Below are 25,946 nucleotides of genomic sequence, written 5' to 3' on the forward strand. Positions count from 1 at the left end.
CCCTATATAAAACTCGGGAATTTCCTGCATATATTTTTGAAATGCAATGTATACTTGTAAAATAAAGCTGTCCTTTAACTAGGCATTTGTAACATCCCTTGAGCCTCTCACATGGGAGGTTGCCTGTAGCAGAAATAGTGTCCCTGTACATCTCTATTAATAAATAATTTTATTATTATTATTATATCAACTAAATAACAATCAATCATAATAATGTTTAAAAAAAAGCACTAATAACAAACAATATGGTTAAGTAAATGTTTTGAATGCAGCAGCCTTGGCAATAAATAAAATGAAATAGAAAACTTAAAAAAGAAATGAGAAGACAGATCAACTACAACAGAATTAAAGTAATTTGACATTTAACTCCATATAAGGTTTCAGCTTAAATTTTGAGATTTACTGGACAAAATGATTTTTTATTATACTTAATGATTAATGGACAAACAAAGTAGGCACTGTATCCATCTACTCTAACAAGGTTTTGAATTCAACTTTGAAGTTTGTTATCATCTTGAAAAAAAGTGCCTCCGTGTCTTACAAAACTAGTGGATATTTTTTTTTTTTGATTTGGTAGTTGTTGGCGCATCGGCTTCTGTAGCCATATTGCACCTCCCAAGGTTTTTGCAGTACTTTGATCCAAGCCCGAGGCGGGAATCGAACCCGCGACCTTTGGGTTGCCGGGCAGGTACTTTACCCACTCGGCTAGCCCGGTCGGCCAACTAGTGGATAACTCACTCCTAATAACTCATTGATGTATCCAATAAATCTCATAATTTAGTAATCAAGTGTATCCCATTTTTGCCTTTCATCATTAACTCAGAAGATAACATAATTTACTTACCGTATTGGAAATTCCTAAACGAACTGTTGTTACTAATAACCAGTAGAGGCCAAGAATAAACAATGGGCTTACAAACACGTTCCAACTTAAATAGTGAAATACTAATTCCCGTTCATACTTGCAGTTCGTCTCTATCATTTCTGGAAATCCCATTAACCTAATAAATTTTTTAAAGTACATTAGCATTAAACAATTTCATTATCAATTCTTTTAATAAAATAAAATATTAAAAGAAAATGAACTGCTACTGAAAATCCAATGCAATTCTTCATATAGATAAATAAATAAATAAATTTTCTGTTTATACTGCGGGACGACCAAACGGTCAGAGGAGTTCACAAGATAGACAGATTACAAGAAACAGCACCGTATTCAGCAGTCATGGGCTTGAACCCCAGTCACTCAAGGCATGTGTACTTATGCATCTGCGTGCCTGACCACTAGGCTATGGCGGCACTATATAAATGTCTGATTACTAAAAACAATATGCTATATTGTTTTTAGTAACTAGACTATTATGGATGTGAAGATTGACAGAAACAATTTTAAGTCTGGTAGTAGTATACCAAAAACAATATGTTCTATGGTTTTTAGTATTAACAACCTTAAAATCCTTCTTTGGACTACTACTTAACTTAACTAAATAACATATGAGTGCGCTTCACTAAAATTACAAGTTTTAGGCTCATGGCCTCCCACAGTCAACTCCAACTCCTTATTTGGATAAACTCAAACAATATCTCATGTTCATTAGACCATTAAGAGTTTAATTTATTATTTCTGAGTTACAATTCTGAAATTTAAGATATATTTTGCTCATTCCAATTGCATTAAAGGTATATCTAAATATTTATACTTAAAATATTTTAAGGATTAGAGAAGAGATAATATCCAAACCAGTGCTACTGATGAGATGGAATGCCAGCAGTCTTTAGAAACAGTCACAGGCATTCAAGAATAAACAACTTTAAAAGAACAAAATATGTTTTTTAAATATGTATAAGGTGTCCACAAAAGGATTATCCAATTCAAATGATGAAAAACTTAAGTAAATTTCATCATTCAATGTAAAATGTGGAAGTTTCATAATCACAATTACTAATTTGTTATTCTTCCCTCTGAAGGAAGTGACTCATACCTGACTAAAGGGGAGAAAATGGCTACTGTTATTGAGAAAGCCCAGTGCAGTAGTTGGCTAGTTGAAACAAAGTCACTCACCACCAACTACAACAATAATATGACTAAAACATTTCTGGAAACCATTAATGCAATTTGAGAAAGCCATATAAAGGCCAATTTCAATGACCTTTCAAAATCCTTGTGGATATCACTGTTCAGTCAAGAGGAAGGAAAGAATAAGGTTACTTATAAATGGTCATATCAAATGCCACACCTTTTTAAATTAAAAATGCAAATTTAGTGAAAACATCAGTTGTGAAAAAAAAAAAAAAAAAACTGCTATTTTTTTAAATTAATACTAGAGGGCTCTGCCCCCTGCTCACTTCACTCGCCAACCCCCAGCCAATATCAAATATACAAAAAATGTCTTAACCTGCTCGGCATCATTACTGAAGCAGCTTCAGAAAGAGTTTCCTTCACATGATCAACCGATTTGCTTACACCTGCCGCTCGAGCAGCTCCTTGAAAGTCTCATACACTACTCCGTTCACAGTTCTCACATCTCCAAAACACATGTTTCGCTTGGCATAACAATTTCAAATGAAACCTCTCGACATCTTGAGGCAAGACACTATTCAACCAAGCGACCACTTTACACATATCTTTACATTGGCGCCATTTATTTTCCGTTTTGTCCTACATAAGATGTAGAGGTATGACGGAGTAAGTCAAATCTTTTACACCACTTTTACATATCTCGCAATGAGACACTATATTCAACTGAGTGACCACTTTACACACATTTTTACGTTGATGCCATTTATTTCCCATTTTATCCCACGTAAAATGTAGAGGTATGACAGAGTAAGCCAAATCTTCTACACCCCCCTCTCGAAATTATACTAATATACAGGAACTCCCTGACTTATGTAATACTCGATTTACGGAAATTCGACTTTACGAAGTTTTTGCCGGCCATTGCAAACTTAAATTCTTGGAAACGTATTCTGCATCCCATAGGAATAAATGGAAGTATCGTGAAAATATCGTAATGTGAACCAATAACACTGTTTTTATTATTATTATTTGTAATATGTTCCAAGTCCTTGGAAGTTGGAAATTTTGCTATATTACTAAGCTATTTATCTCTCTAAAAGGTCATATTTATAATGGAAATTGCAATACCCTTTCATCGTTATCATATGTTCCCGTTATAAGAATCAATTTTGAACGCCTTTGCGATATTTTTTATAAAGTACGTTTCTGGAGGTCACGACCAAAAAAAAAAAAAAAACAATTTGCACTTTCTTGTTTATTGGGCTTTCCTGTTAATGCATTTAATTATAAATGGTAGTAAACTCGATCTGGGTGCGAGCTTAGCCTGTGCAGACATTGCTCCTTAAAGCTCTTCAAACAGAGAAGTTTTTCCTGATTTATTTTCTGCTTTATTAGTTTAAATTGTCATATTAACTTATTTTCTAGAGTAGCTTTATATTCCTAGTTACGATACTTAGTTTAAAGTTTAACTTAGACAGAGATTTCGTAGATATTACTTAGTATCGGTAACGGTATCAAATCCACGTGTCACAAATTGAACGAGAGGTCTTTTAACCAAATTTAGTCGATTTATTAACCAATTGTTATATCAAATTATCTTCTATAAGTAGATTATAGACCTAGTCAGGATCCTTAGTTTATTCTAAATTGAGATAGCGAGATTTCGAAGCTAATCAATACTTACGAGTCCGTAGAAATACCGTTCGTGAATTCCCGCCATTTTTACACGATAGCATAAGCTTAGTGTAGTATACTGCATAATATAATATTGTCAATTAATCAGTAAATCTATTAATCTTGATAAACTTTATTGTCAATTAAATTGTATTTTTAACTCTATAAATATATATAACGACTTAATCGTAACAAATAATTAATACATAACTATAGTGGTACACGTGATACGGAAGTTGTATAAAGGGAACACTAGATACCGAAAAAAAAAAAAAAAATATATATATATATATATATATAACATAACTGTTTTGGGATATAACTTAAGGATTTAATTTTTGTTTTAAATTTTATTGAATTAAATTGGAATCATGACTCTGACCAGAGCAGCAAAGCAAAAGGCTCAAGCTAATGGGAGTGCTGTGGTTCAGGGGAGAACTGAGGGGGGCAGTTGCCCTCTGAATCACAGTCTATTAAAATGCACTGTTTGCTTGATGTTTGCGGAGCAGTCGGGTACGGGACATGATACTGCCAAGGGGGATGTCTTTGTGTGTGCACGATGTAAGGAGTGCAAGGAAATCAGGCGACAACTCAGCGTTGTTATGGGCCTTTATGAGACCTTGAAGGACAGGGTGGATGCCCTCGAAGGAAATAAATTGAGGGGCCCATCAAGCTCTCAGCTGCCCACATCAACGCCAGAGCTTGCACTTGGTCATCAGGCAACACAGGGGCAGCCCCCTAGGCAGAATGCGCTGGTCCCACAGGAACTAGTAGTTGTTGGTGACTCTATTGTCAGGGAAACGGGGAACATGCTTTGTAAAAAGGATAGGTGGAATAGGACCAGGGTATGTCTGCCAGGGGCAAAGGTTGATGACGTTGTAGAGCGGATATCATCTTTTAAGGGCACAAAAGGTGATATAGTTGTACACGTTGGCACTAATGATATTAAGAGTAGGAGACCGGCGGAATTACTTAGCAAGTACAGGTCACTGTTGAAAAAAAGCCGTGAATTAGGGTTGAACTTGAAAGTGTCTGCAATTCTGCCCAGACACGATAGGAGGGAGTATATGATGAGAGCCTTGTCGATCAATTCGGCCCTGGAAAGATTGTACAAGGCTCAAGGGGTAGAATTTTTTTCAGCCTGGACTGTACTTGTTAACAGGAGAGATTGCTTCTACAGGGATGGGATACACTTAAATAGAAAGGGTGCAAGAATTTTTGCTGATGCTGTCGAGGCAGTGTTAGGTGGGTCGGAAAACTGCTAGTTGGGGGGGATACAAGGACTAATAGATTAACAGTAGCCACTGGCAGAGGTGGAAGTGATTCTTGCACTGCTTCTATTCAAATGAGCAGAAGTCTGAAAAACAAGATGCAGGATATTTCAGAGACTGCTGGTAGTCATTGCGTTACAAGTAAACACATGGGTTGTGTTAGGGTAGCTAAGAATAGAAACAGGTGCATGTATACCTGCGTGTACACCAATGCTAGGAGTTTGGTAAATAAATTTGATGAATTTGAGGTATTGCTCAAAACATCAAAGGCAGATATTGTTGGGATATCAGAGACGTGGTGTCACACAGATATAAGTAATACGGAACTGGAATTTGGGGAATACAATGTATATAGAAAGGATAGACAGGACAGGAGGGGAGGGGAGGAGGGGTTATGCTATTAATTAAGAAACACATAAAGTCAAAGGAAGTGAAGCCAGTTGACATTGATGGACAGGGCAGTGTCGAGTCAGTTTGGTGTGACATAAGCATAGGGAAATCAAAATTGAGAGTAGGAGTGTGCTATAGGCCTAATGACTCTGATGAGTATAATAATATATTGTACAGGGAAATAGAGTGGGCCAGTAAATCAGAGAGTCTTATAATGGGGGATTTTAATTTCCCAGATATTGACTGGAATTTGTGGGTTGGTCACTCGCACACTAGCAAGGCTTTTGTGGATTTATTGGATGATTGTTTTCTACATCAGCATATTCGTGAGGCAACAAGAGGGAGCAATACTCTTGATCTGATTATCAGTAGTGATTCTTCATGCATTAAGAACCTGCAGATAAATGAACCACTAGGTGGCAGTGATCACAGTGTGTTGAAGTGGGATTTACTCAAGGAGGTAACTACCATCAGAGGTAAAGGGAAGGGTTTTTGTTTTCATAAAGGCGACTATGATGGTCTGAGACAGTATTTAAATTCTATACAGTGGGACCAACTGATGATGTTACCAACAGCAAACTCAAAATGGGAAGCATTCAAGGAACTAATCTTGGTGGCTACCAGGCTTTACATACCAACTAAGAAATATTGTTCAAGGTTTAGGCCTAAATGGTTGTCAGATGGACTAATGAGACATGTGGCAGAGAAGAAAAATGCATGGGATACATACAAATTAATGGGTGACATGGAAGCCTATGATAGATATAAGTTGGTCTGTAACCAAGTCACAAAGGAGATTAGGCAGGCAAAGGCAGACTACGAAAAATCCTTGGCAAAGGATGCAAAGAAAAACAGAAAGGAGTTCTTTACATACTTGAACTCGAGAAGGAAAGGGATGAATCAGATTGGTCCACTGGATATTGATGGTTCAACAGTTGAGGATCCTGCTCAGGTGGCTAACAATCTAAACGAGTATTTTGCATCTACATTCACGCATGAGGAGTTATTCAGGAAGGAGAATGATGTAGGTAAAGTAAACATTGGCAGTGAGCTGGATGATTTTGTAATAACTGAGAGGAAAGTGGAGGAGAGATAGTTGAGGATAAACATAAAAAAGGCACCTGGGGTGGATGGGATCTATCCAGTTATATTAAAGGAGGCAGCAAAGGAAGTATGCAAACCCCTAGCCATAATTATGAGAGCTTCTTTGGACTCAGGGGAGGTACCCATAGACTGGAGATGTGCAAATGTAACCCCAATTCACAAAGGAGGATCAAAGGCTGACACAAGTAATTATAGACCTGTTAGTTTAACTTCTGTTCCAGGTAAATTAATGGAGGCACTGGTTAAAGAAGCACTGCAGGATCATCTAGACAAGAATTCAGTTATATAGCTCAGACGCAGCATGGTTTTGTTAAGGGCAGGTCTTGCCTGACCAATTTGATTGGATACTATGATGTAGTCACAAAAGAACTGGATGCAGGGAATAACTTTGATATTATATATTTGGATCTTAGAAAGGCTTTTGATACTGTTGCACATGGAAGACTGCTGCACAAATTGGAGCAGTGTGGCATTGGAGGCAAATTGCTGCTATGGATAAGGGGATGGTTGAGTGGCAGAAGACAGAGAGTGGTAATCAATGGACACTGCTCAACGTGGACTAATGTTATTAGTGGAGTTCCTCAAGGTTCAGTGTTGGGTCCATTGTTGTTTTCGGTGTTTATGAATGATATTGATGATGGGATATCAAGTTTAATGTCTAAGTTTGCAGATGATACAAAGGTTGGCAGGGTCGTTAAGGACACTACTGACGCTATGCTGCTGCAACAGGATCTGGAAAGGTTGAACAGATGGGCTGAGAGGTGGCAAATGAAGTTTAACATTGACAAATGTAAAGTACTACATATGGGTAACAGTAACCACAGAGCAATGTATCAACTCTGCGGTACTACACTGACAGTGGTGGAGAATGGAAAGGACCTGGGGGTAATTGTGCAGGCAGATATGAAGTTCTCTGAGCAGTGCAGACGAGCTGCAAGAGTAGCTCATGGTGTCTTGTCAATGATATACAGGAATTTTTCTAGTAGGGATAAGGAGGTGATTATTCCCTTGTATAAGGCAATGGTTAGGCCACATCTTGAGTACTGTATACAGGTCTGGAGGCCTCATTTCAAGAAGGATGTAGAGCTGGTGGAACGGGTACAGAGAAGGGCAACAAGATTAGTAAATGGAACAAAGGGTTGCTCTTACGAAGAAAGGCTTGAAGTTTTGCAAATTACAGAGTCTGGAGACTAGGCACCGGCGAGGTGATCTGATAGAGGTGTATAAGGCTTTGAATGGTTTGAGCATGCTCAATGCCAATGGGATTCTTCATCTTTCTCAGAATAATCACCTCAGAGGGCATAAATTCAAATTGAGGAAGGACGGATGTCGGATAGATGTGCGGAAATTTGCCTTTGGCCAGCGGGTGGTTGGTTGGTGGAACCGACTTCCATCACTTGTTGTTGAAGTTGATAGCCTAAACAAAATTAAAGCTCAACTGGACAGGTATTTCGAACGAACGGAGGGGTGAAATGGGAGAGGGTTTTTTTTTTTTTTTTTTTTGGCTGATGCTGAATAAGCTTGCTTTCTTGCATCATATGCCTCTACTAATGCTAATTGCATTTGTAATAATAATGATAACTGCAATTGTGTGGATTTTTACGCTAATACGATGTTGTTATTTGGTTTTTAGGAGCATTAGCAACTAAGGCCATATTGCTCCGAGGATATGCGGTGCTCATTCCCTGACCTTTCCGCATCCTCCGAATTTGGTGGTCACAGGCTCGAACCACGGTCTAATCAAGAAGCGTGTGCTACGCACTGCCGCTCCTGCCCATGGAGGCGCCCGCTAATATGATGAAATGTGTTCCCCACACTGAAATCTTCAATCATATAAAAAACAAATTTTCAGAAACCTCTTCATTCCTATTTACGTATTACAATGATGAAGGGAAAGCGACCAATGGAAACTGCAAGTGGTAGTAGTGCTAGGAAACAAAACAAAACAATTCATTTAAAAATGAAGATGAAAATGATTAAGAAGTACGAAACAGGACACAGTTCGTCATCTATCGCAAGGGAGTTAGGTCTTGCTGCTTCCACAGTGAATACTATTTTAAAGGATAGTGCGTGTATAAAGGAACATGTCAAAGGATCAACGCACTTAAGATCAACAGTAATCACAAAAGTGTTCAGGTGCTATATCGAAGATGGAACAGCTGTTAATAATATGGATCAAAAATCAGATTCAGAAGCAAGTGCCTCCGAGTCTAATGACCATTCAAGCAAAAGCAACAACTATTTATAAAGATATTAAGAATAAGTACGGCAAACCCCAACCCAAGTTTGTAGCAAGCAACGAGTGGTTGAATAGGTTCAAGTATTGCGCTGGTTTTCGCAATGTTATAGTATGCAGTGAAGTCACCAGTGCCGATTCTGCAGCTGCAGAGAAATTTTGTGATTGTTCGAAAAAAATTACTAATGAAGGCAGCTATTCAACGCAGCAAATTTTTAATGTTGACGAGACTGCTCTGTATTGAAAAAAAAAAATGCCGGATCAAACATACAGTGCCAGGTTTCAAGGCATCAAAAGATAGGGCCACGCTCTTGCTTGGGGCTAAATGCAGCGGGAGACTACAGATTAAAACCACTTCTTGTGTACCATTCTGGAAATCCTCGTGCATTTAAGGGCATCAAAGCCACTCTACCCATACATTTTCGATCGAATCAGAGAGCATGGTTAACAATCTCTCTCTCTCTCTCTCTCTCTCTCTCTCTCTCTCTCTCTCTCTCTCTCTTCTCTCTCTCTCTCTCTGAGGATTGGTTTAAATGCTGCGTCATTCCCAAGGTTGAAAAATATTGTAAAGACAATGCCGTTTCTTGCACAATTTTGCTTCTATTAGGTAATATTCTTAGACATCCTACACATCTAGATGATTTCAATTCGAACGTGAGTCATATTTCTACCACCAAACATGGCTTCACTCATCCAACCTATGGATCATTGTGTTATTTCGAATTTAAAAGCATACTATTTATGCACAGCATTTGCTCAGGCATTGTCTGCAGTAGATAAGAAAAAATTAAGTTAAGAGATTTTTGGAAATCTTACAATATTTACCACTCCATTATTAATAAAGCCTGGGTGTAAATTACTAAAAGTTGTTTAAATGACGTAGGGAAGAAAATATGCCCATGGCACATAAAAGGCTACGAAGGATTTGAAAAAGACAAATCATATGAAGAGGTTACAGATAAGATTGTAAAGGTTGCAGAGCTATTTCAGTTGGAGGTTGATGCCAAAGACGTGGAGGAGTTAACAGAGGAAGAAAAGAAGGAATTATCTAACGAATAACATATTGACTTACAGTCAGCAATAGCGAAAGAAGAAAATGCTGACGAAGCTCAAGATGAACCAAATGAGCAGCCGAGACGCTTCACCAGAGAGATGGCAATGGCATTTCGTGAAATTGCATCGGCAATGGCAAGGTTTGAGAAGATGAATCCTGACAGCGTTAACAGAGGAGTGAATAATATGCTTGCTTGCTAAAAGAAATCTATGACGAAAAGAAAAAAGCCACCATCCAGTCATCCATTAATATGTTCTTTCGTAAGGTCGAGCAGCCGGTCCCTTCTAAATCTCCACAGCCCTCAACCTCAGCAGGGATATACTTATCAGCTGAAAACGTCGATTCTGACAACGATGCTCGAGAGGTAAAAACTTACTGACGTTATGCCGGTCTCCTCTCTTTTTTTGTAATAAGTCGTCTCATTACAAAATTATAATTTTATTATGATTTTGAAATTTTTTAAGTTGCACACTTTTGTAATTTTTCCTGCGCATGAGATAAAAAATTCAATAAATACAATAAATAATTATATATACATGTTTGCCGAACATTTCTTTTTTGATTCAATCAATTCAGTGAGAACAGTTGCAAGTGCTGCACAACCATGGGGGAAATTCCCCAGCTTACATAAAATCCGGCTTACGCAGCGTTCTGCAGAACACAACCATTATGTAAGTCAGGGAGTTCCTGTATTAACATTATAATGCACTGGTAGAAATCTAATCAGAAAATCACCTATGCAATTATTTACCTGTACATTTGTAATAACATAATTGCCACGCCCACTTGTACCATGTCACCCGCATCCCTCTTCTCCCATTGGCGCAAATAAATATCACCAGGAGGAAAACTTTAAGGTATAGAGATAATTAATGCATAATTAAAAATTAAGACATTAATTAACATAATTATAACATAAAAATAAATGTTTCTTCACAACTAGTGTTTTCATAAAATCCACAATTTCTTTAATTTAAAAATAGTATGGTTTGATATAACCTGTTCTTACAAACACCTTATTCTTTCCTTCCTCTAGACTTGACAATGATATCCACAAAAATTTTGAAACATTGTCAAAATTAGCCTTTAAATAGGTTGGTTATTGGATTTTTTTTTTTTTTTTTTTTTTAAGTTTTTTTCCAGCCTGTTTCAATAAACTCAATCACTTTTATGCCTACAAAGACATTATGTGGAGTGCATTGTTTTTTAATCTGTAATTATAAGTAGTTATTTCCCACATTTCATTTCCAAGAAATTGCATCTATTCTAGTTCATTTTCAATTTGATATATTTATTCTTGTAGGTTTAGTGCATCTTCCAGTAGAAAATTTTCCTAGAAATTTTTCTAAATCAAATATATATAAATATATAAAGATGCTTTGCAACAATACAAATTTCAAAAAATTATCTGCTATGAATACTACATGCTTTTATTTTTTCCTTTGAATGTAAGATAAGATTTGAAGGTTCATAACATAGCTACCAATACATTTTGCACAATAACTAATAATAAATAAATAAATTTTCTGTTTATACTCCGGGATGACCAAATGGTCAGAGGAGTTCACAAGATAGACAGAATACAAGAAACAGCACCGTATTCAGCAGTCACGGGCTTGAACCCCGGTCACTCAAGGCACGTGTACTTACGCACCCGCGCACCTGACCACTAGGCTACGGCAGCCTTTATACATAACAGAACTGATCCTGCATTGTAAACTTTTTTTTTTTTTTTAGGTACTGGATGTTTTAGCTGCATGGATGGAAGTAGATGAATAACACAAAATTACTAAAATTCTAAATTCATGCATCCAGGTTAACAGTGCTAACCTCAACCACCCAAGAAAGCATTATATTCCAATGGTCAATAAGAGAGGTATTTTTCATGGTTTAGACCTAAATGGAGGGCACATGAATTGATTAGACTAGTAGCAGAAAATAAAAATGTGTGGAATGATTAATCATTATTAGGGGACGTAGAATCCTACAAGTACGAACTACTCTGAAATCCGGTCCAAAAAATTAGGCAAGATAAGCAAATTATGAGAAATCCTTGGCTAAGAAGACAAAGAAAAAGTAGCAAAGAATTCTTGCTATGTTAACAGTAGAAGGAAAGATATGAACAAGAAGTGGCCCACTATATGTCAATGGCATAACAATTGATGATCCTGTTCACAATGCGGACAAATTAAATAAATATTCTACATCTACATCCTTGTGTGAAAAAAATTTTTATGGCTGGAAACATCAGACGTATACCAAGTTATTACTGGGAAGAAAGTGGAAGAGAAACTGCTTAAGCTAGAAATAAAGCACCCGGAGGAGGATGGGATCTATCCAGTTATATTAAAAGATACAGTAAAACAGGAAAGAAAACCCTTGGGGAAGTGGATGGATTGAATAAAATTAAGGGAGAACTAGACAAATTCTTGGAATGTACAGATGAGTGAACTGTATTTTATTTTATTTTTTTGGCTGAAGTTATATAAGCTTGCTTTCTTGCATCATTTGCCATTACTGTTCATTAATATTAGTGTAATTTTAAGAATTTAACAAAAAATAACAGCCTAAATGAAAAATATTCAGACGATTGTAGTTCTTTTGATCCTACAGCTATATACTAGCTGTCAGATGTGCAAATAGAAAGGAATAGCCCTGACCAGAAATCAAGTGACTTATGTTTCTAAGACAGAGAAAGAGGGAATGCTCACATACATATACAACCCCCTCCCAACTGTGCCAGCAGCGTGGCAAACCAATAGAGTGAAGATGAATTTAACATATAAAGAATAGGGTACTGTTGGAGAAACACTCTTAAATAATTTAGAAAATGAAATCCAAATCCCCCCCCATGGCACTGGTTTCCAAATTACGTGAAATATCAATATATGTAAATGTATTCAGCCAACAATATAAGACAAATAAGTAAAAAGACTAAAAATAATATTGAATTGAATAGGATACACTGACCATAATGCCCCATCTCGTCAGAGAACCACAAGGCCATAATAGCCACAGAACCACTGCATTTCAAATGCTAAATAAATCCATGCCATGACCGAATGATACTATGATCACACTGCCAGTGCAATAGATTTGCATAATGGTGGTCCTTATGCAGTGTTAAAATAATGAGACAGAAAAAAACTTACTCACGTGGAAAAAGCCACACCACTGAAAAAACAAAGCCACTGCTTATCTTATATATATCTGAAATAAATTGGGCTATAGAGGGCAGTATGGAAGGAATGTTAGCAATTCATCATGTTTGTTTTACTATCTTTATTTTCATGTTGTTTTACTATCTTTATTTTCATGTTGTTTTACTATCTTTATTTTCATGTTATTTTACATTTATTTTTGCTGTCTATTCTTCGATTCATTTGGATATAATTTGAATTATATATATAAAGTACATTACCTTGCATATAAACTCCCTTCTGGAATGAAGTCCTGTACATAATCAAACTGGTAGAGGTATAATGCAATGAAGTGAAAAGCAGCAAAGCAACTTAAAGGTATTCGTGCATATAAGAAACCTTTACCTAGACTATTATCACAAGCCAGCCATGTACAAATGCCCAAAAATATTAAAAAGTATATTGCAGATGTTAGTGATGGAAAAAGAATACCCGATCCTAATAAGAACACTAATATTAATATTTCTCCTATTGTAGTTATGAAGTCTGGTCTTTGTTTCTTGAGTCTCACTTTACACTGTGATGTACTTAGATGTAAATCCTGATTCTCTCCATTCTGGGCATGCTCCTGGTCTTCAAGTTTTTCCCAAGCAATAAAGATACCCACAGAAGAAAATAACACAAGATAGTCTATACCTATTAAACGAATTGCATCTAATGCTCTAATCTGTCCTAAACTGTGAAATCCTATTAAGGCATATAATCTTCCAGTCCAATCACCTGAAAAAAAGAAAAATGTTCAATACAGTTACATATCTATTCAGCAGGAAATATTTCACATAAAAATAAAACTAATTTTGCTAAACAATAAGAATATGTCAAAAATTGATTAGTTCAACTTAGAGAAAAATTAATTATATTCTCAAAAATATGTATTATTAAAAAGTAATGCTCTCGACACATGCACTGCAAGTATGCCTCTAACATTTAATACAGTTAAGGAGCTGGTTACATTCTTATTAGCATTAGCAGAGGCATTTGATGCAAGAAAGCAAGCTTATGCAGCATCAGCCAAAAAAAAAAAATAAATAAATAAATAAATAAAAAATAACCACTTCCACTTCACCCCTCTGTTCGTTCGAAATACCTGTCCAGCTGAGCCTTAAACTTATTTAGGCTATCAACTTCCACGACAAGGGATGGAAGTTTATTCTACCAACCAACCACCCGCTGGCTAAAGGCAAATTTCCTCACGTCTATCCTACATCTGTCTTTCCTCAATTTGAATTTATGCCCTCTCAGGTGATTATTCTAAGCAAGAGGAAGAATCCCATCAGCATTCAGCATGCTCAAACCATTCAAGGCTTTATACACCTCTATCAGATCACCTCGCCGGTGCCTAGTCTCCAGACACTGTAATTTGCAAAACTTAAGCCTTTCTTCGTAAGAGCACCCCTTTGTTCCATTCACTGATCTTGTTGCCCTTCTCTGTACTCGTTCCAGCATCTCTACATCCTTCTTGAAATGAGGCCTCCAGACCTGTATACAGTACTCTAGGTGTGGTCTGACCATTGCCTTATACAAGGGAATAATCACCTCCTTATCCGTGCTAGAAAAATTCCTATATATCATCGACAATACACCATGAGCTACTCTTGCAGCCCGTCTGCACTGCTCAGAAAACTTCATATCTGCCTGCACCACCACCCCCAGGTCCCTTTCATTCTCTACCACAGAGTTGATAGTACCACACTATCAACTAGTACCACAGAGTTGATACTTTGCTCTGGGGTTGCTGTTTCCCATATAGTACTTTAAATTTGTCAATGTTAAACTTCATTTGCCACCTCGAAACCCATCTGCTCAACCTTTCCAGATCCTGTTGCAGTAGCATAGTGTCAGTAGTGTCCTTGACAACCCTGCCAACCTTCGTATCGTCGGCAAACTTGGACATTAAGCTTGATATACCATCATCGATATCATTTATAAATACAGAAAACAATAATGCATCCAATACTGAACCCTGAGAGACTCCACTAGTAACATTAGTCCATGATGAGCAGTGTCCATTGATTACCACTCTGTCTTCTCCACCTCTCAGCCACCCCTTTATCCACAGCAGCAATTTGCCTCCAATGCCACACTGCTCCAATTTGTGCAGCAGTCTTCCATGGGCAACTGTATCAAAAGCCTTTCTAAGATCCAAGTATATAATATCAAAGCTATTCCCTGCATCCAGTTCTTTTGTGACTGCATCATAGTATCCAATCAAATTGGTCAGGCAAGACTTCCCCTTAACAAAACCATGCTGTGTCTGAGCTATGACTGAAGTCTTGTCTAGATGATCCTGCAGTGCTTCTTTAACCAGTGCCTCCATTAATTTTCCAGGAACAGAAGTTAAACTAACAGGTCTATAATTCTTTGTGTCGCCCTTTGATCCTCCTTTGTGAATTGGGGTTCCATTTGCACATCCCCAGTCCATGGGTACTTCCCCTGAGTCCAAGGAAGCTCTCATAATTATGGCTAAGGGTTTGCTTACTTCCTTTAATATAACTGGATAGATCCCATCCACCCCAGGTGCCTTTCTTGTATTTATCTTCAACAATTTCTCCTCCACTTTACTCTCAGTTATTACAAGATTCTCTAGCTTACTGCCAGAGTAGAATACACCTCTGGCATTCACCTCACTGAATAACTCCACATGTGTGAATGTCGATGCAAAATATTCATTCAGTTTTTTAGCTACCTGAGCAGGATCATCAACAATTGACCCATCGATATCAAATGGACCAATCTGATTCATCCCCTTCCTTCTAGAGTTTACATAAGTAAAGAACTCTTTGCTGTTTTTCTTTGCATACTTTGCCCAAGATTTCTCGTGATCTGCCTTCGCCTGCCTAACCTCTTTTGTAACTTGGTTACAGACCAGCTTACATCTATCATAGGCTTCTGTGTCATATGTTAATTTGTATGTATCCCATGCATGTTTCTTCTCTGCCATATGCCTCATTAGTTCATCTGACATCCATTCAGGTCTAAACCTTGAACAATATTTCTTAGTTGGTATGTCAAGCCTAGTAGCTTCCAAGATAAGTTCTTTGAATGCTTCCCATTTTGCATTTGCTGTTGGTAACATCATCAATTGGTACCACTGTATAGAATTTAAATACTGTCTCAGTCCATCGTAGTCGCCTTTACGAAAGCAATAACCCTTCCCTTTACCCCTAATGGTAGTTGCCTCTTTGAGTAAATCCCACTTCAGCACACTGTGATCACTGCCACCTAGTGGTTCATTTATCTGCAGATTCTTAATGCATGAAGAATCACTGCTGATAATCAAATCAAGAGTATTCCTCCCTCTAGTTGCCTCCCGAACATGCTGATGTAGAAAACAATCATCCAATAAATCCACAAAAGCCTTGCTAGTGTGTGAGTGACCAGCCCCCAAATTCCAGTCGATATCTGGGAAATTAAAATCTCCCATTATAAGACTCTCTGATTTACTGGCCCACTATTTCCCTGTACAGTTTCTTATTATACTCATCAGAGTCATTAGGCCTATAGCACACTCCTACTTTCAATTTTGATCTCCCAATGCTTATGTCACACCAAACTGACTCGACACTGCACTGTCCAGCGATGTCCACTGGCTTCACTTCCTTGGATTTTATGTATTTCTTAACTAATAGCATAACCCCTCCTCCCTTCCTATCCAGTCTATCCTTTCTGTAGACGTTGTACTCCCCAAATTCCAGTTCTGCATTCCTTATATCTGTGTGACACCACATCTCTGATATCCCAACAATATCTGCCTTTGATGTTTTGGTTTTGAGTAATACCTGAAATTCATCAAATTTATTTACTAAACTCCTAGCATTGGTGTACATGCAAGTATACATGGACCTATTTCTATTCTTAGCTACCCTAATACAACAGGCACCTCCGTTGCCAGGTGGGCAGGAGCAGCAGTGCGTAGCACACGCTTCTTGATTAGACCAGGGTTCGAGCCCGTGACCACCAAATACGGAGGATGCGGAAAGGTCAGGGAATGGCCACCGCATATCCCCGGAGCAATATGGCCTTAGTTGCTAATGCTCCTAAAAACCAAACAACAACAACAACAACAACCTAATACAACCCATGTGTTTACTTGTACCGCAATGACTCCCAGCAGTCTGTGAAATTAAGCATGATGGTATCCAGAAAACTAGCTTGCTATTAAACTATCATCAGGTGCCTGGAGACAGTGATATCACCTAAGAGTTAAACGCTTCTCAAAGAAAAAAAAAAGAATTTTCCAATTGCTGTAAATCAGAATACCTATAAGGAATGAGGAATGGGCCTGAAGTAAAAACTAAAAGTGGAAACAGCAAAAACCAAAATATTTCAGAGATATTCCTCATGAGCACTTGATCAGAAATGTTATAAAAAATGCGATAGATACCTTTTAAAAAATTCTAGAAATGAAAAAATTGTGGTAAAAGGTCAGGTAAAAGCCATGCATTTTCTTTAGTATTAGTAATAGAAAATGATGAAAGGATAATGTCAAAATGGGAAGGGGGGGGGAGAATTCCCACATCACATGCCTGTCCCCTCAAATAATTTCTCTAACTCTTCTTTATATTCATGAAAATTATCTCTTCACCAACACGATTTTCCCTCCCCCCAAAAAAAACCAACTACCTACTTGATAAAAACAAATTTCAGCACATCTGTGCAGTAATGATTCTTCCTCAATTTTAATTTATGCCCCTATGTGCCGCCTCTCAGCAAGAGTAAGATGCCATAACCATTTAGCTTACCATTCAATACCTTGAACACCTCAATCAAATCTCTTCACAGTTGCCTAGGTTCCAAATGCTACATTAGCATTAGCAGAGGCATATGATACAAGAAAGCAAGCCTATGCAGCAACAAAAAAAAGAAAAAAAAAAAAGAAAAAAAACTTCCCATTTCACCCCTCCATTGGTTACAAATGCCTGTCCAGCTCAGCCTTAAATTTATTTAGGCTATCAACTTCCACAACTAAAGATGGAAGGTTGTTCCACCAATAAACTACCCACTGGCTAAAGACAATTTTTCTGCACATCTATTCTACAATTGTCTTTCCTCAATTGGAAAGTATAGCCCCTCAAGTTCTTAATCTGAGCAAAAGGAAGAATCCCATCAGCATTTAGTTTGATCAACCCATTCAAGGGCCTTTATACCCCAATCAGATCACCTCGCAGGTGCCTACTCTCCAGGCGCTGCAATTTGCAGAACTTAAGCCTTTCTGGGAAAGAGCACCCCTTTGTTCCCCTCACCAATCTTGTTGCCCTCCTTTGTACTAATTCTAGCAACTCTACATCTTTCCTAAAATTAAGGCCTCCAGACCTGTACACAGTGTAGCCAGCCATTGCCTTGTATAACAGGATAATCACCTCCCTGTCCCTGCTAGCAAAATTCCTATATATCATTGACAAGACTCCATGACCTGCCCTGACAGCCCATCTGCAATGCTCAGCGAACTTCATATTCAACTGCACAATTACCCCAGCATTTTTCACTTCACCCCAGCACAATTACCCCAGGTCATTTTCACTTTGCCGAGTGTAGTACCACACAGTTCGTACGTTTCTCTTCAGTTATTGCTACCCATATGCAGTACTTTGCATTTGTCAAAGTTAAACTTCAGCTGCAACTTCTCAGCCCATTTACCCAACTTATCTAGATCCAGATGTAGTAGCATACTGTCTTTACTGTCACTAATAACCCCGCCAACCTTCGTATCAGCTGCAAACTTGGATATTACACCTTTTATACCTTCATCAATATCACTGATATTGATTTTTATACCTTCATCAATATCATTGATACAAAACAACAATGGGCCCAACACCAAACTCTGGGGAACTCCACTAATAACATTTGTCCACGAAGAACAGTGTGCATAGATTACAACTCTCTGTTCTCAACCATTCCTTAATCCATTGTAGCAACTTACCTTAATTCCATACCTTTCCAATTTGTACACCAGTCTTCAATGTGCAACAGAATCAAAACCTTTTCTGAAATCCAAGTATATGATATCAAAATTATTTTTGGCATTCAGTTCCTTTGTGACCACATCATAGTATCCAATCAAATTGGTCAGGCAAGACCTCCACCTTTAACAAACATATGCCATGTCTTAACTATTACTGCAGTCTTGTCTACATGATCCTGCAATGCTTCTTTAACCACTGATTCCATTATTTTCCCCGTAAAACAAGTTGAACAAACAGATCTATACTTACTTGTGTCACCTTTTGAACCCTCTTTGTAAATTGGTGATACATTTGCACACCTGCAGTCAATGGGAACCTTCCCCCGAGTCCAAAGAAGCTCTCATAGTTATGGCTAAGTGTTTGCTTACTTCCTTTGCTGTCTCCTTTAATATAACTGGATAGATAGCATCCACCCCAGGAGCCTTTTTTTAAATTTAACTTCAATAATTTTTCCTCCATTTGCTCTCAGTTATTACAAGATCACTTAGCTCCGTGTTATAATTTGATGAACTTCTGGCACTCCCCTAACTGAATAACTCCTCATGTGTGAACGTTGATGCAAAATACTCATTCAGTTTATCAGCTACCTGAGCATGATCATCAATAGTCAAACCCATCTATGTGAAGGTGAAGTGGTCCAATCTGATCCATCCCTTTCCTTCTAGAGTTTACATAAGTAAGAACTCTTTGCTGTTTTTCTTTGCATCCTTTTCCAAGGATTTTTCGTAATCTGCCTTTGCCTGCCTAACCTCATTTGTGATTTGATTAAAGACTAGTTTATATTTGCCATAGTCTTCTGTGTCACATGATATTTTATATGCATCCCATACATTTTTCTTCTCTACCACGAGCCTCATTAGTTCATCTGACATCCATTTAGGCCTAACTCTTGAACAGTATTTCTTAGTTCGAATGAAAAGCCTAGTAGCCTCCAAAATTAAGTCCCTGAAGGCTTCCCATTTAGAATTCAACATTGTAACATCAGTTTATTCCACTGTACAGAATTTAAAAACTTATCTCATTGCACCTTAATGCACCTTTTTGAATGCAAAAGCCCTTCCCTTTAGCTTTGATGGTAGTACATCTTTAAGTAATTTCCACATCAGTACATTGTGATCACTGTCACCAAGTGGTTCTTTTATCTGCAAATTCTTAATGCACGAATAATCACTGCTGATAATTATATCAAAAGTATTACTATCTCCTGTTGCCTCTCGAACATGTTGCTGTAGAAAACAATCGTCCAATAAATTCCCAAAAGTCTTGCTAGTGTGTGAGTTGCCAACTCACCAATTCCAGCCAATTCTGAGAAATTAAAATCCCCCCCATTATAAGACACTCTGATTTACTGGCCCACTCTATTTCTCTGCACAATTGCTCATTATACTCATCAGATTCATTAGGTCTATAACACACACCTACTCTCATTTTTCCTTTACCAGTGCTTATGTCACACCAAACAGACTCAACATTGCATTGTCCACCAACATCAATTGGATGCACTTCCTTAGAGTTTGTGTGTTTTTTTAACTAACAGCTTAACCCCTCCTCCATTCCTGTCCCGTTTATCCTCTCTATACACATTGTACTCTGCCAATTCCAATTCTGCACTGCTTATGTCTGTGTAACACCACATCTCTGATATCCCAAGAATATCTGCCTTTGATGTCTTGAGTAGCACTCATAAATTTAATCAAATTCACATTTTGCAGAACCAACGTCTTCTTGGTAAGAATAATATTTTCTTTTCCTCATTAATTTCATTGCTCTTCTCTGAAACCATTCCAAAAATCTACATCCTTGGGTGCAGCTTAGCTGATATGTTATCTGGGATGATATACTATTCTGGAATTTCTGTTACCCACATGCAATACCATGCATTTGGAAATTTTAAGCTTCAAATGCCACATGTCAGCTGATCTGCCTAATTTTTCCCAGACCTTGCAGTAATATATACCCTGATTACTGCCAATAAACATGTCAACCTTTATATCATCAAGAAACAGACATTAACTGATTGTTGGATTAAATTTTAGCATTAGTAAAGGCACATGCTGCAAGAAAGCAAGTTTATATAGCATTAGCCAATAAAAAAAAAAAATCATCTTCTCATTTCACCCATCCACTCGATACAAATGTTTGTCTAGTTCTGCCTTGAATCTATTTAAGCTATCAACTTCTACAAAGACAGATAGAAGTTTGTTCCAGTAATCAACCACCCATATAGCTAAAGGCAAACTTCTGCACATCTATCCTTCAACTGTGTTTCCTCAATTTGAATTTATGCCATCTTAGGCGATTATTCTGAACATAATAGGAAGAATCCCATCAGCATTGAGCATGCTCAAACCATTCAAGGCTTTATACACCTCAATCAGAACACCTTGCAGGTGCCTAGTCTCCAGGCACTATAATTTGCAAAACTTAAGCATTTCTTCGTAAGAGCAACCCTTTGTTCAATTCACTAATCTTGTTGCACTTCTCTGCTTGTTCCAGCAGCTCTACATTCCTTTTTAAAATTAGGCCTCCAGACCTAAATACAGTTCTCAAGGTGTGGCTTGACCATTGCCTTATACAAAGGGATAATCATCTCCTTATCCCTGCTAGAAAAATTTCTGTATATCATTGACAAGACACCAACAAGCTACTCTAGCAGACTGTCTGCACTGTTAAGAAAACTTCATATCTGCCTACACAATTACCCACAGATCCTTTTCATTCTCTACCATTGTCAGTGTAGTACCACACGGTTGATAGGTTACTCTGGGGTTACTGCTTCCCATATGCAGTACTTTACATTTGTCAATGTTAAAGTTCAGTTGCCACCTCTCAGCTCATCTGCTGAACTTTGAGATCCTGTTGCAGCAGCGTACTGTCATTAACAACTATAACGACCTTCGTATTGTCTGAAAACTTGGACATTAAGCGATACCATCATTAATAAATACAGCAAACAACAATGGAGCCAACACCGAACCCTGGAGAACTCCACTAATAACATTAGACCACGAAGAGCAGTGTCCATTGATTACACACTCAATCTCTCTCAATCTCTCTCTCTCTCTCTCTCTACCATTCATTTATCCATAGCAGCAATTTGCCTCTAATGCCACACTGCTCCAGTTTGTGCAGTAGTCTTCCATGTTCAGCAGTATCAAAAGCCTTTTTAAGATCCAAATAGAGTCCATTCCAGTTATTTGGGACACATTGGGACTAGTGCATTTTGGCCCGATTAAGTGGCTGCCCCAATTATCCAAAGTTTCACGTAAATAGTTAAAAATACAATGTACCCCCCCCCCTTTTTTTTTACAATTGGTTCACTGTACAATCAAATCACGTTACGAGTACCGTTCACTATATGATGTGCAGTAAGCACCAATCATTGTGATCATGTTTGTGAATTGAATTTTAATTCTATTAAACAGCGATTCTAATTAGCAAAAATTGGAGGAATATTATCCACAGGCTATAAAAGCAAAGATATTTTAAGCACAAGTTTACCCTTTATTAACCTTACCAATTAAAAAATTAAATGATATGTGAAAATCGGAATAATTAATATGTACTGTAATATGCACATACAAACTAGTTGACATTTCTGTTCACTGACATTTGTGGGTTGGGGTTGAAATTTAAAACAGTAAAAAGATAAGCAATCAATAACAAAGAACACGGCAAACACAAATTGCAAGTAACACAATACACGCAAGTGAGAATGGAGTAACAAGTTACAAAGCTTTAAAAATAGGAATGAAGAGAAGAGTTGAAAATTAATTTTTTTATATGATTGAAGATTTCATGGAAGTGTAAACACATTTCACCATAATAACCCACAGAATTCCGGCTGTCGGTATTATCGCAAACTCAATAAGATCGAGTTTACTGTCCATTTATGATAGATTTCACTAACAGAAAAGCCCAATAAACAGGTGACTGCTAATTGTTTTTATTGTTTTATGGTTGTGCCCTCCAGAATTTCGAATGAACCATGTGGTACCATCGGAGACAATCATGGGATAATCTCCAGTGCTGCGGTCTCCTGCCCCGATTAAATGGCATGCTGTCCCAATTAAGCGAAATAAACCCTGGCTATTTTCTCGATTGTTTTCTGTTTTTTAAGATTTGCCCCAAATAAACGGCTGCCCCAATTAACCAGTGGCCCAAATAACCGGAATCCACTGTATATGATATCAAAATTATTCTTTGCATCAAGTTCCTTCGTGACCACATCATAGTATCCAATAAAATCGGTCAGACAAGACTTACCATTAACAAACCCATGCTGTGTCCGAGCTATAACTGAAGTCTCGTCTAGATTATTCTGCATTGCTTCTTTAACCAGTGCATCCATTAATTTCCCTGGATCAGAAGTTAAACTAACAGGTCTATAATTACTTGTTTTGCCCTTTGATCCTCCTTTGTGAATTGGGGTCACATTTGCACATCTCCAGTCCATGGATCCCTGAGTCCGAGGAAGCTCTCATAATTATCACTAGGGGTTTGTTTACTTCCTTTGCTGCCTCCTTTAATATAACTGGATAGATCCCATCCACCCCCAGTGCCTTTCATATGTTTATCTTCAACAATTTCTCTCCTCCACTTTGCTCTTAGTTATTACAAAATCATCTAGCTCACTGCCAGAGTTTAATTCACCTCTGGCATTCCCCTCTCATTCATGTGTAAATGTAGATGCAAAATACTCATTTAGTTTGTTAGCCACCTGAGCAGGATCATCAACAGTTGAACCATCAATATCAAGTGAACCAATCTGATTCATCCTCTTCCTTCTAGAGTTTACATGAGTAAAGAACTCTTTGCTGATTTTCTTAGCATCCTTTGCCAAAAATTTCTCGTAATCTGCTTTTGCCTTCCTAACCTCCTTTGTGACTTCGTTACAGACCAGCTTACATCTATCAGAGGCTTCCATGTCACCTGCTAATTTATGTATTCCATGCATTTTTCTTCTCTGGCACATGTCTCATTAGTTCATCTGACATCCATTTAGGCCTAAACCTTGAACAATATTTCTTAATTGGTATGAAAAGCCTAGTAGCTACCAAGATTAATTCTTTGAATGCTTCCCATTTTGAATTTGCTATTGGTAACATCATCATCAGCTGGTCCCGTATATATAATTTAAATACTGTCACAGACCACCGTAGTTACCTTTACGAAGGCAAAAACCCTTCCCTTTACCTCTAAGTAAATCCCACTTCAGCACTCTGATCACTGCCACCTAGTGGTTCCTTTATCTGCAGATTATCATTAGTGAAGAATCACTAATGATAATGAGGTCAAGAGTATTACTCTCTGTAGTTGCCTCCCAAACATGCTGCTGTAGAAAAAAAATCATCTAATAAATCCACAAAAAGTCTTGCTAATGTGTGAGTGACCAACCCACAAATTCCAGTCAATATCTGGGAAAAAATTCCCCCATTATATCTAATTTACTGAACCAATATTTCTCTGTACAGTTATTTATTATATTCATCAGAGTCATTAGGCATATTACACCCTCCTACTCTCAATTTTTCTTTCACAGTGCTTATGTCACACCAAACTGACTCAACACTGCACTGCACTGTCTAGCCATGTCGACTGGCTCTACTTCCTTGGATTTTGTGTTTCTTAACTAATAGCATAACCCCTTCCTATCCTGTCTTTCTTTCCTGTACACACTGTACTCCTCAAATTCCATGTATCTGTGTGGCATCAAATCTATGATATCCCAACAATATCTGCCTTTGATGTTTTGACCAACACCTCAATTTTATCAAATTTATTTACCAAACTCCTAGCATTGGTGTACATGCACCTGTTCCTATTCTTAGCTACCCTAACACAGCCCATGTATTTACTTGTTCCACAATGACTCCCAGGGCTGATGCTCAATTTACCCTTGCAATTTTTACCTATTGTTGTGAAAATGGGAAGTTCAAATAAATCTGAAGAATTTTACAAACAATGAGAAAGATCGGCAAAATAAAGAAGGTTTTTTTTTTTTTTTTGTGTGTGTGTGTGTGTGTGTGTGTGTGTGTGTGTGTGTGTGTGTGTGTGTTTTTTCTTTTGTCATAAATTCACTTCCTCGTATCATTTTAGCAACACCTCTATCATCCTGGGAAATTTTCCAAATTCTGGGTATTTTTTTGAGGAAATTATGTCAAAATGGGAATCTGGGAATTTTCTTTGAAATTTTCAATTAAATTAATTTCTGCTCTTTTGCCTTGGAATAAAAATTTACATACAATTCAAATTTATCAAACTGCTCTTAACTGGTCAACACTGTTGCATTACTTGTACCCTCCAACCATTATGTTGCTCTACTGTATGCCAGTGAATTGGTGAACTACTTGTCAGCAACAAACAAATATATACCTGTCTGCTAGACACTGTTCTGCAAAAGACTTTTCTGTTTGCAGTTTAACAATAAAAAGAAATTAATGCCTGGTCTCGACAAAATATTGGGATTTTCATGCATTCAGGTGATTGAATCTTCCTTTTAATATTTAAAATTTTCACTCTTGCTTTAGGTAAATATTTTGTACTCATACGAATGAGTCCTTACAAAACAGTCACATATATTTTTCTAATTACAAAGTTTTATTTTAAAACTAATTTCATCTGTTATACATGCATTTAAAAATGAATAAAGATAACAGCAAGACAGGTGATAAAAAACAAGAGGAAATGCAGAGACAAGATAGCACACAAGAGAAAAGAAGAAACAGGGATGGCACTCCAGATAAAGTACTGAATGTTCATGAACTGTGTGAAATTATTGAACTGTTTTGCCCCCCACACCCAAGGAAAAAGCATCAAATTTCAAGATTCATGGCTGCTGGACTATAAATACAAAGGCTGGCTTGAAAAAGATGGTAGCAATTATTTAGGTCATTGTAAGTGCTGCAATATAGAAATTCAAGCTGGTACAAGTGAATTGCCAAGAACAAGCATAAGCAAAATTGAGACATTAACTAAAACACTAAAAATTGAACATATTTTTAATAAACAAATGTCTGATATTAATAAAG

At 37.4% G+C, this 25,946-nt stretch overlaps 1 protein-coding gene across 1 annotated transcript in view; it reads right to left on the reverse strand.

Moving 5' to 3' along the window:
* The window catches only part of LOC150082462 (piezo-type mechanosensitive ion channel component-like), an 861,219-nt gene that overhangs the window by 719,834 nt on the left and 115,439 nt on the right, over window positions 1-25,946 (reverse strand). Inside the window, 2 exon segments of the mRNA XM_090377768.1 lie at window positions 845-1,001; window positions 13,171-13,669. Of these exon segments, the coding sequence (XP_090233894.1) occupies window positions 845-1,001; window positions 13,171-13,669 (656 nt within the window).

The sequence above is a fragment of the Mastigoproctus giganteus genome, chromosome 7, assembly GCF_048544385.1.
Source record: "Mastigoproctus giganteus isolate SK-2022 chromosome 7, ASM4854438v1, whole genome shotgun sequence".
NCBI classification, from domain to species: Eukaryota; Metazoa; Arthropoda; class Arachnida; order Uropygi; family Thelyphonidae; genus Mastigoproctus; species Mastigoproctus giganteus.